Source organism: Stegodyphus dumicola, chromosome 11 (genome assembly GCF_044657685.1).
Source record: "Stegodyphus dumicola isolate Sdum_Otavi_A_Nest chromosome 11, ASM4465768v1".
Taxonomy (NCBI): Eukaryota; Metazoa; Arthropoda; class Arachnida; order Araneae; family Eresidae; genus Stegodyphus; species Stegodyphus dumicola.
The window spans coordinates 118,140,631-118,153,526 of NC_140778.1; the positions used below are offsets into that span (position 1 = coordinate 118,140,631).

Genomic DNA, 12,896 nt, shown 5'->3' on the forward strand with positions numbered 1-12,896 from the left:
ATGATCTGAAACGACGGGGAGTAACTTATAAAGTAAGGGATGAAGTTTTAAAAATTAAGCATTCACTTTCTTCAGCACCAGAAGATAAAACTGCCAAATTTTTTCCACGCTTTGAAGGACCATATGTTATAGAAAAAATAACTCACGCTGTTGTAGTGTTAAAGGCAAGAAATGGTGAAACCTGTTCCGCAAATATGGATCAAATTAAACCCAACTTCGATCGTAATAAAATGAAAATCTTTTCAGATCTTTTGCAGGATCCGGTACGGTAGACACCGCAGGTACAAGTTCCAGAGGTGGGAAAACGACAAGTACAAGGGCAAGGCAATGAGAGACAGAAGCAAGTGAAAAGAAAATTGCCCCGCGGAAAAACTGAAGGTAAAAAGAAAAAGAAGCCGTTCCACCGTCCAGAAAACAGAGTTCACGAACATCCCCAGAATGAAGAAGGGAGAAGGACGAGGTATGTGGAAAGGACCGGGAGAAAGGACGGCAACTATAACCCGGCTGTGAAACGGAAGATTGACTCATCCGACAGAACTCTCCGCAGCAAAAGTCGCCGAACTGCGGAAGGGCCATCAGCGGCGGAGGAAAAAGTACAAGAAAAATTTGAACGGCCAACAACGAGGTCCAAGCAGGAACACGACAGAAGTTTCCCGGTTCCACCAAGACCAGCTGCCTTCAAACGGCCAAGACCACAAGCAGAGGAGAAAAAGAAGGTATTCAAGGGTGGCCGAACTGGTGAAAAAAGGAAGCTTCCAGAGGAAAGCACTGAAGAGCGAGCCCGTACAAGAAGGAGAATAAATCAAACTACTATCTGCAGTACCTTTAAAGACTGGGCCCAGAAAAGGATGTCCGAATATTACAAAGATAAGTAAAATTTTATGTTACTTTGCAAACTTAAGTTAATCTTTCATTCTTACTGCAAGTGGCAGATTTCAAGAAGTTTTACCTCATGCGAGGTCTACCTTTATCGCCAAAAGGGCGAGAAATGAGTTGTGACCGATTTTCTTATTATGTTTTTCAATTACTCGCGCGTAAAACTAAAGTTGATGTATAATAGCGTTGTGTAAAGACTTAAATATTGTAAAAAGTTATTGTATAAATTTTATTTAAAACATTCTAGCAAGAAAGAAGTTTTAGTCTGAAAGACTTTTTGAAATGTAGTATTATTTCAATGTAGAAAGAATTGGCACTTGCTTTGAAAAGAATAGAAGTTAACAATGTACTACTAATGTATGTTTTCAAATGTGTAAAATTAACGGCATGTTGATATGTTCTTGTATACATGTGAACTGTTATTTTGAATGTTAAGAAATACCGTGATATGGTAAAAGTGAAAGTAATGTTAAAAATTTGTTATTCGTGTGACTGTAAAGATTAAATCATGACGAATATATGTTAAAGGTTGAATGATGTAGTTAGGCTCTCTGACGCTACACTTTAGAGTTAGCCACTTTCAGAATAGTACCTCAGGGTCTAGAGTTGAAATTAGGGTGTGTTAAGAGGTCTCGTATGTTGAATTTTAACACGTTAGTGTTTTGATTGTAGGAGGAAGTGTAGCACACGTAGACAGAAACACATTCGTGGTTGGTGTTCTTTTACAACACATGTCAGAGAGCACGGGGAGAGATAATTAAAATAGTCATGAATGAAATAAGAATGTTAAGAAAAGTATATTCTATATGTTATTTGCAATGTCATTCTGTAACATTTCATTAAACTAGTTTTCCTTCCAGATCTCTGGAAGGAACCAGAATTGACTAAAGCTCCTGTTTAGATGCAGTACAGATGAAAAAGAAAAAAAAGATTGTTGTATATCCCGGGAGCTGCTATTGTAACAAATTTCTTTCTTTTAAATTTTCTAGTTTCTACCTAAGTAATGATTGTAAAAGGTTGGCCTCGCGTTAGTTTTTAGAGTTAAAAGTTTTCAACAAGGTCGTTTTAGACCTCAGTTTCAAACAAATTAACTCTGGCGGGAAGTATGTAAGGATCTTAAGTTTTACTAACGTTTATTTTATTTTAAATCTTTACTATCACTTCTTATTTTCTACTTCCGGCCAGAATTATAAGCGTGGAGGAGTTTATGCAAAGTTGTCTGGCGAACGCCAAGTATTTAAGTGTGGCCTTTTTGCCAAGCAGAAGAGAGGAAGCAGTGAGTTCGAAGCAGGCCGCTTACCTTAGAAGTTACGCAGTTGCTATTTGCCTTCCAGGCCAGAGGTTTTAATCCTCTTGATAAATTAAACGTATTGTAGTGTTCACAGTCTCTGTGCTACATACGCTTCCTGTTATTATAAGGCCAATCTTATTCTAAAGTTAAATTAGAGTTTAGTTTTATTTTGATATCTTTTACGTTAGACCCCGAGTGGAGGGTCATTGTATTCCGAAGTACGGAAGTCATTGTATATAAAGAAAAATAAAGGGTTTTGTATACCCTTCGTCTGTATCCTGTCTACTTACTACAATTAGTGAACATAGCTTTAGTAAGCTCTCTGTTCTAGTCAGGTCATTGTATGTTTCCGAAGAAGGTTAGAAGAAACATTGAACCTGATACACGGACACGTAAATACACGTGCAAATGTATGTGCGTAATGATGATGTAGAAATATTCATGGTACAGAATGTTGATCTATATTGATAAAGCATACTTGGCAGGCGAGAAAGATTAAATATTTATCTTTATTTCAACTGACATTTGGGGCCAAAATTAACTTGGCTCTCTAATTGTGCCTATTCAAGAAACATTTGTATTTTTGATAATTGCAATAGGAAAAAATCTGGTGTGTACACCACACGACTTCCTTGTACGGAATATTAAATTATACGCAGTTTTTCTTGCATTTCATTTAAACTTATTGGATTGAATTAAATTTATTTATTTTCATTAGCGCATAAAGCACAATAGAATAAATGCAATATTTAAACTATATTTGTTTACCATAGCCACACTCAGGCCTAAGGTTCGCTTAACAGCGTTAAATTTCATTCATTTTTTAACTCAGAATGCACAAAATTTATATCATCTTAAGAATTATCTAATTGTTGCCACATATTCTTTCAAATACTATACTAAATCTAAAACGATGTATAAAAGAAATTAAGCAAACAACAACAACAACAACAAAAAATTTTTTTTGCAATGACAATTTAGTATTTCTTATTTAATTAATTCAGTTTTCACTTCACGACAGGGCAAAAATACATAAAAACTCAAAATATTTGCATTGAAATTTAAGCAGTAAATCTTTAAACACTTATTTCCTCGAATAAATTCCAGAATGGATTAAGCAGAATTTAATTCCAAAAAATAAAAAAAGGCTTTATCTTTGTTTTAGCGAAGCTTACTTTCTCTAGCTTGGCAACAAATGTACTGTTCTGCTGTTTCAAATGTAAACAAACATTGCCGCCATTTCACAATACTTAGCAACACTTAAATACTTAAACAACTCTTATTAAATTGCTATTAATTCTAAAAATATCGCATGCAGATTTATTAAAGGCATAAAAACCTTAACCGGAAGATAATAACATAATTCAATCATTTTTAAAGCAAAAAGCGCCCAATTTACAAATATATAAGAATAAAGAAACTGATATTACCGAGCCGAGTAACAGAGTGTATATATATATGTAATAATAAAATTCCATAGTCAAAAATACACTTAAAATTCTAACTGTATGTTCTTTTCATTTTTAATGGCGACGGTCTCTTATTTCAAAGTACGTCGAATTAAATCCACAGTCCCGTAGTCAAGTTGTTTTCCCCGCCTTTTCTACACGTACAGTTGTAGAATGTTCTGGAGATATTTAAAGCGAACTGGAATGGCTGACGTCATTTCTTGGAAGCTCCGCCTTTCCAGAGGCTCTAAAAGGAACTCGCAAAGGAATATCGGGGGTCTTTTCTTTAATGTAACGATGCAGTAAAGTTCATACCAAAAGTTATTAGTAGTTCTTTTTTATTTACTCCGGAGATCTAATTTTTTGTAACTGCTATTTCTCCTGAATAATAATAAATGGATCCTGTTTTTTAAACTTATCGTCTGATACTTTGAGCTACAACTACGTCTATGATTCTTCACCAATCTATTTATTCCGGACAAAAGCTGGTACATCACATATATATACATATATATAATTGGAACCAAAATACGAGATGCACATCTACATGCTATAGCAATCCTATATACAAAATTTCAGCGTCCTGAGGCTACTCGTTTTTGAGTTATGCGAGATACGTACATACATACGTACGCACAGACACCATGAAGATTTCTCTTTAAATCAGTTTTCTAATTTTTTCGGGGGAAAAGCGTCCTTTATTCTGTCCTTATGTACGGATGTCACGCAAAGATATCGTTAAATTGCATTAGATAGCAGTCAAAATGAATATTTTCGTTGAAATATGATGCCTGAAGTTTTTCGCGATTAAAATACTTCCTTTTTACTTCGTACAAGGAAGTAAAAAGAAACACGTCAGGGTCTTAACAGAAGGAAAGCTAGAAGCCAAAATGAGCAGTTATTAAGTATGGCAGCTTATTTAGGAAAATTTTCGATTTAAGAGGGGGCATTAAGGGGGTCTTGCTTTGATTTGCATATGTTTTTCCTTACATTTTTATGCACTTTAAAATATTTAGTATTCCGACACTTTAAAAGGCAAAACAAGATAACCGATGTTCAAGAAACAAAAGGAAATAACTCAAAATAAAAATTCAAATTAAAATATCATTGATTAAATGTCCAACTTCTATGCAAGGTAATGGTGGTGGTGGTGTATTTAATTATGGCAAAGCACACTAGGGCTATCTGCCTAAGGGGAGGATGCCTTTCGTGGAGGACTTTCTAAGGGAAACTGGCTCGTATACACGTTACACATGAGGAAAACCACGAAGACGCCCATGCAGCCAGCCCGTTCGCGGGATTCGAACCTCAGACCGAACTACCAGTATTCAGCGTCTTTACCGCTCGGCCGCTGGTGGGCCTCTATGCAAGGTAATGAGTCAGCGCTTCTAGCAGTATCATAAAAAAACCAGCAAAACGAGCACAAGTACGTATTTCACTTTCTTATCCAGAAGAATCAATAAGGACAGCAATAAAGATGAAACTCTCATTTTATGGACATTTGTTTGTAATAAGCCAAACGCTGGAGGGACGTGTCTTTTAAATTTGAATACTTTATAGTCCGAAACGTTAGAGGAGAAAAAAATGCCGAGTTAGCGATTCTAACTTTTTAAGATTGAAAAATTAATGCTGATATGCGAAAGGAATCAGCAAAGCAGATTTGAAGTATTTCTGCTGCACCATTTTGAAGGAAGGCAAAATCATGACCTACATAAAACGCGCTCATGAGTCTTCAGTTTAAGAGTTTGCTTTATCATTTTTATTATAGGGCAAAATCTGCATTTTTACATGAAATTACCTTTAAACTTTCCAGTCTAGTAAATGCAGATATGGTCCGAAAAAAAAAAAAAAAAAAAAAAAAAAAGGATTTTTATCTTTTAAATAAATGCTCCATTCACTATACGAGATTCAACGCTAACATAAAACGTCTTTTTTATTCATTTACGTTATAATATTACTTTTATTTGCTATTACAATATTAAAAATTGTGTTATTATTTTAATTATGCAAAATATATAGTAAAATCTCTGTAAACATTTTACGCGCAGCAAATAAAATCCAAAATAAGCATGCAATGATATAAATCTAAGTAAGTATAAAAGCAATTAGATTAATTTGTTATTATTCTAATAGTTATTAATGCAAAATGTAGCAGCTGATACTGGAAAACTGATAGTACAGCAACAAGCTTCGAATAATACTTTACTAAAACACCTTTTACTGGCTAGAGAAAAAAGTAATTTACATTCAGATTTGGGGAATAGTATTAAAAGTAAACGAATGAAAACAGTATTTGATTTCAGAAAAGTCAAGTTAAACATTATAAATTTATCCACGATTACCTTCTGAAATCATGCTTTCATAAAAATACCTTTTCAGGTGTATTCGCTACCAGACTGACAAACTTGCAGTTTGTGGGGGGGGGGGGTACAGAGACAATTCGGAATCACATCGGAATGAACGGTCGCAAATGCCGTAGTGGCGAGCTATGGTGCAAAAAAAGCGGAGAAAAAGAACAGAAACGCAACACATTAATGGGACAGAAAACATTTTATTGAAAGGTTCAAAATTGCTACGACAGGTGTTAAAAATTTCGACCAGAAGTCGTCTGGGAGGCCTGACATCGGCGCTGTATGGAGTTTCTTACGTTCTGGAAGATTCCTGGCATGTCACGTATCCTATCCTCCCGCTAGCTACGGATGTTCGAGCGACGAGGTCTTCAACTGAAGGAACAGGCGTCTCGAATATCAAACTCTTCATATGACCCCAGAAGAAGAAGTCCATTTATGATAGATACTGTGATCTGGCAGGCCACCGCTGTCCAAAGGTTTCCTACAGGTCTCAGCGCACGTCAGTCGTGCAATGTCAAGGAGCCCCTTCATTCTGGTACCACATAGAGAAGCGCAAAAAGTGTTGAACATGTGCTGCTTCAAGAAGTTCGGGAAGGACTTGTTGCAAGAAGATCAAGTATGCCCTACTGTTCAAAGGACTGGGCAGAATGTACGGTTCAATGAGGTAGTTTCCAAGAAAGCTTTCTCAAACATTGACCAACAAACGATCTTGAGCTGCACGGGTTGCGTGCGATGAGAGTTCTCCAGAGTTCACACATGGGCGTTATGCGGATTGAAGGATCCCTCACGTGTGAAATATGCTTCATTCGTGAGCAATATGAACGCAGCAAATGCGCTGTCTGTAGCACTCTGTTGCAGAACCATGCAGCAAACATCCCCCGGGGTAAATAATCCTCCAATAATTGGAAGCAATGAAGATGGTATGCACTCATTTGGTTTGCTGCGAGTATCTGCCAGACAATAGATTGAGATAAGCCCACTTATTGGGCTATCGCTCGAGTACTCGTACTTGGATAGCCTTCTGTCAAACGTAAGACCGTCTCCTCATTAACAGCTGTCCTTTTCGTTCACTGTCGATTCATTGTAGCTCTCGTTAAACAACCGCTCTCATGTAGCTTTCTATTCCCACTTGCGAAGGTCGTGTGATGTGAAGCACGTCTATTCGGGTAACGTTACTGGCACAACCACCATGAGGCATTTGGCGCTTAAAATCAGCAATTCCATACAAAATCAGCATATCGATCATTTCAACGTCTGAATACGCTTTCATCCTACTCGGAAAACGTATCGTAAATGACAACTTGCAGCAGGATCGCTGTTCTCGCAGCCTTCCGTTCAACTCCATATATGGCAAGACTGCCAGGAGGAATCTTTAAGAACGTAAGGAATTCCATGCAGGGCCGCTCTCAGCCTTACGTGACGAATTCTGGTCGTAATTTCGAATACCTATTGTAGTACAACCTTTTAATAGAATGTTTTCTGTCCCATAAATATGTTGTGCATCTGTTCTTTTTCTCTGCTTTGCACCGTAGCTCGCAGCTACAGCATTTGCGATCCTATATTCCTATGTGACTCCGAGTCGTCTCTGTACTCCTGTAATATGGTGTGGCCCCAACTTGTCAGCAACTGTGGTAGTGACTGCTATGAAGTGTCAATTTACACAGACACGTAAGAAGGGTTTAAAGCCCTTTTTATTCAACTTTTAAAATAACAGCTGCTTTAACTTGACGCTCACAAACTACGCCGACCCGGCGGCTTAACTGAAACAGAATGTAAAACTGAAAAAATAATGACTAGATTAATAAATAGCGAGATCACTATCCACGAGGCCCTGAGATCTTAACTAACCTAACCGCGTTCTACAATACCGCTGAGATTCAGCGAGCTTACTAATTAAGCAGTTGAAAGATCCAGCAAAATCTGCCGAGATAGGCACACAGGCCGACACGCGCGGTTCTAAAATTTCTACCTAACAATCTTCACCTTCGCTATTCAAGAAACACAGCTACAATCTCGTTTTCCTTCTATTTATACTCATCTTACTTCCGCTAAATTTGAATATACTGCGGGCTCTACTACAATTTACATACTCTAGCATTGGCAATTCAAGAGGAAAGTAAAGGCTTGACAGGAAAGATGACTTAAAATAAATGTTAGTTAAAATAAATATAAACCCTTCACCCCTAGCACACATTGCAAGTTTGTCAGTCTGGTAGCGAATCACCCTGTGCAGATAAAGAAAGAAAGCCTATTAGTGATCAGAAATAATATTTCTATAATCTATTAATAAACTGAGGACCTGAGCATGCTTTCGATGGGTTACAGCCGAAAACATAGCGGACGGAAACGCCACGGAGAAAACAGCGAAAGGAAAAACATCGCCGAAGAAAATAAAGCAAAGAGAAAACATCGCCTCTCTAAAACATCGTGGTACAAAATATCGTCGTCGGAAATAAAGTGGTTCAAAAACTTTGGAGTTTAAAAGCATCGTCTTCGAAAATATCATGGTAAAAAATAAAGTACCTACAAATCATCATATGACGATAACATCGCAGACATGCGCTTTTCAGATTTTAAGAATTGTAAATGGATATTCGTATAATGATTTGTGAGAGCGAGATGGAAAGAAAGATAATTTTTACTTTATATTTTTATCAACTAATAAATTTATAAAATGCAAAACAAGAAATTTAAACAAAAAAGAAATATATTTGATTTTAAGAGTGTCAGATTAAGGAAAAAGAAGAAAGTAATCTCATAATTAACTTAGCAATTTTTGTATCGATAAGGACATGCAGCTACTTATCTTCCTTTTTCTTTTTCATATTATACTTTTCATGAAAAATTACGAGTAAAGCTTTATAAAAAATGATTTATTAATGACCTTTTTTAGTTAACTGTGCCAGTTTAAAATATTATTATGTGCTTATAAGTTTCATCAATTTTCTATGCTTAAGTTTCCATTTTACATTTTCAGCAAATATTTATTAGTTAATAATAAAATAAAGTAAAAATTATCCTTCTTTCCATCTTTCGCTCACAAATCATTATGGGAGAATCCTTTAACAGTTATTAAAGCCTGAAAAACGCATGTCTGCGATGTTATCGTCATGCAATGATTTGTAGGTACTTTAATTTTACCACGATGTTTTAAACTGCGAAGTTTTTGAACCGCTTTATTTTCGACGGCGATAATTTGTACTGTGATGTTTTAGAACTGCGATGTTTTCCTTTGCTTTATTTTCTCCCACGACGTTTTCAACCTGCGTTGTTTTCTCCACGACGTTTTCGTCCGGGATGTTTTTGCTGCGATGTTTTCGGCGGACACCGTTTCGATGAAATCCTATTGTTTATTACTTTTTTATTCATTATTTACACAGTAAGAACCTGAAACATGTCTTTATAGAACCCAGTAATGTGAAATTATTTCATGACAAGTTATTCTATGAAAATGGAATAACTGTTCAGCTGAATCGCGAGTATGACTGTCGCTTAAAAACATGAGAAAAAAACTCATGACAAGACGTGAGTTTAAAAATTTGCGAATAAAATGTTAGCAAATTAGAGAAGTGGCCGCAGTTTCAAGAAAGAGACGGGGATCCATTTTTCAATAAATTTTAAAGCAGATGAGAAAGCTTCCTTTTATCAAATAAAGTCATTATTACTCGAGCAGTAGCACGTGAACCGATGTTTCTTTGGAATCTCTGCACACAAAGATTTATCATGTTGTTCGATGCTTTCAAAATATCAGATATGCAATAAAAGTGCATACTGAATCCACGCTGTAATTCAATTCGCCATAGGAGTTTAATTTTGCACTGAAACAATGAAGGTTCTGCGCTAAATAAATTTTTTGAAAGCACCTTTGCATCGAAAATGCTCTGCGCATTTTTGTTGCTTATGATCTAAATAATCTATATTCCATTTTTCATTAATGTATGTTCATTATATTTGCTTCTAAGAAATATAGATTTTATATATGTAAGCTCTAAATAAAACCATCCTGTACATGTACGTACGTAATAAAATTTTAAAATCTCAATTTGCTAAAATGTGATAAAAGGAGTTTTATTTTACCTTTGCACATTCCTTCAAATTCAGCGAAACCATGTAGGCAGTAGCACTGCTTATTTCCGTAAGCATCTAAAGAACATTTACCTTTGGTTCCACAACTACATTCTAGAAATAAAATAAATAAATATGTATATAAACATTTAAAATGAAAGGCATCAAAACGTGGTTCATACAGTTGCTTGAATGCAAATTCTAAATCTGAGAGGAAGAAGAAACTACATCAATAAACAGGAAAACGTTGAAATGTGAAAAATGTGTAAGACATAAGCAATTAAAGTTTCTCAAAAATAATAAAGAGAAAAGGAAAACAAATGAATAAAATACTTAACGAAATGACTATTCACTTATTTTTATCTCTTCAGCTGATGAAATATTATAATAATGATAATATTTCTAAATGAGAAATATTTTTAAGGATAAATCAGATTTATATTTACAGTTTACTTGGAATTTCGCCTTGCTTTCAAACAAATCCACTGAAGAACTAGGCAAATTTAGTTCAATATTTAAAAAATTATAATACTAATTAGAATACCTATAATCGTAAATTTACATAAAAAATGTCTTATTTCCAATCATTGAAGATTGACAACCTACAGTGTGTGCCAAAGAAAAGGGGATGTAATATCAGTGTGATAAAACCTGGAACAGGTGAGTCAGTTATTTCTATGGATTACAGTAACATTTTGAACTATGCAACCAGGAACTAATGCTAATACATATTTAGGTTTCTGATCATTTGTCTTGTTACGTTACTTATAAACTAGGTGAAACATTTTTCTCTGTTTTCGCTTGCTTATTTATGGATTTTAAGCTCTTTTTAAGGGAAAATGAGTTTCTTGATTCATGTTTGAAAGCAATTTTGAATTCTACTCAGCTATCCTAAAGTTTTTCTTGATCATGGAAACTATTATCTAAAAACCATCGGAAATTTTCTGTGACCATATTATATCTGAACGTAACATAGAATACAAGATTACGCACTTGGGTAAATGTTTTTCCAAATCCTTGAAATGTATTTAAAGTAATTTTGGTGAAATCACTTCAGGGCTTAAAACTTTTGTCAGCGACGCTAGCAGGTCTATTTTCTTGCCCAGCTCAGCTCGTTAATATTGTGGCTTTAACCGCTTTGATAGCCAAATTTACATGGTACCGTTAACATTAGGCCAGCTTGAATAGGCCAGATTTTTGTACTCTCTGACTACGATAATTTTAAATTTGAAATTTCAGGATTATTTAGTTATTTTAAATACTCGAGTTTCCTTCTACGTACAAGTTAATAAATATTTCTGTTCAAATCCTGAAGGTAAGAAAGGAAGGAGTGGCCAACCGGCACTAGAAGTGAAGCACTGCTTCGAAGCTTCGGTCACTAGATGGGGTGTTCTTTGTTTACATTCAGAAGCTCGCTTGACAGTGTTCTGATAGTATTTCGACACACGACAGTTCCATACAAATCGAAAAAGGGGCACTCTCGCATGGAAGTAACATTCATAGTGTGATGGATTTGTATAGTGTAGTGACATTTACGCAAAAATCACATCTTGGTTATTTTTCGATAGCTAACAACAGCGATTTTGATTATGAATTTGTTTTATAAAATTCTAAGGTGTTGAACTACAAAAATATAGATTTTAACAAAAATGTTATGCTTAAAGAATGAAAAATGTGTTTCGATACCCTTGATAGAGTATTCGCTACTTTTATTTTATGTTCCAAATGCCAAAATATTTTTAAAAAAATTAATTTTTTTCACATCCATATATTATTGTAACATGTACCTTTTAAAATTTTTTAGAGGAGAGGCTTTACTGCTGCTCATTTTAAACTCATAGTTTTAATTTTATATATCTGAAAAATAATCACTTTGGGCTTACACGTTTTACTTATTTGGGTTAATTAAAAATAAAATCCTTATTTTATTCCCTTTCAGAAATGTTCAGAGAAAGTTAAGTACTATAAAAAGTATTTCGCTAATTCCTAATAATTCTCTAATTTAAAATGAACCGAATAGAGCATTAATTATAAATTGACTTATATTTTTCGATTTAAAAGATGCCTCAGAAGCCAAAAATCATGTCATATTTAAGAAAGTATTTTAGGAAGAAGCTCTATAAATAGAAAAGAAATAATGCATAATTTTAATATTAATAATACAATAAACTTTGATCTTAATTTTTGTACCTTAACCGAATAAAATCGAATTACCTTAAATTTTTTTTTAACGTAATTAAGGAAAACTTGTGAAAATATTTCATTGAAATTAAACCATTCTGAGAAAACTGTTCTGTGAAAAGTATAGCATTTAATTTCGTTCAGAATGAAATGTTGTTTAAAAATATGTTGTTTTCATATACTTAGGGCTCTGAAGTGTTGTAGAAAAAGAAAATATATACATTTATATGTATATTTACGACGTAATTACAAAATATTTACATCCTATCACGTCAAAACCCATTGAACTTAATGGTAAATGACCCAATGTTTTGGTCACCACGTAGGGATCGCTGGTGCTTCAGAGCAGGTTACGGGAGAAACCTGTTTAGGGCAACTCCATCTTACTTCCTACCTCCATGGTTCAAATAAAAAAAGGTTACTGTTTACTACTTTCCTAGGGCTTAACTGTAATGTTTCAAATAGAATGATAAATCGCTTGCTATTCTATAAAATATGAAGGGTATTTTAGTTAACATTTCTCGGTCATCACCTACCCCAGGGAAGGGCAAACGTTTTCGGTCGGGGGCCAGAAATCGAAAACAAAAAATTTTTCGGGCCAAGATAATTTTTTCTAAAATTTTAAAAACAATGTACAAGTACTACAATTTAAATATGTTAATGAGATAAATGAAATTGCGATTT

The 12,896-nt window shown here is 34.7% G+C and overlaps 1 protein-coding gene across 7 annotated transcripts in view; it reads right to left on the bottom strand.

Moving 5' to 3' along the window:
• The window catches only part of LOC118205862 (uncharacterized), a 238,591-nt gene that overhangs the window by 15,421 nt on the left and 210,274 nt on the right, over positions 1 to 12,896 (bottom strand). For all 7 annotated transcript variants that reach the window (XM_085827135.1, XM_085827138.1, XM_085827136.1 and 4 more), the window contains one exon: positions 10,044 to 10,145. In XM_085827135.1, the coding sequence (XP_085683261.1) occupies positions 10,044 to 10,145 (102 nt within the window). The remainder of the gene's footprint in view (positions 1 to 10,043; positions 10,146 to 12,896) is intronic.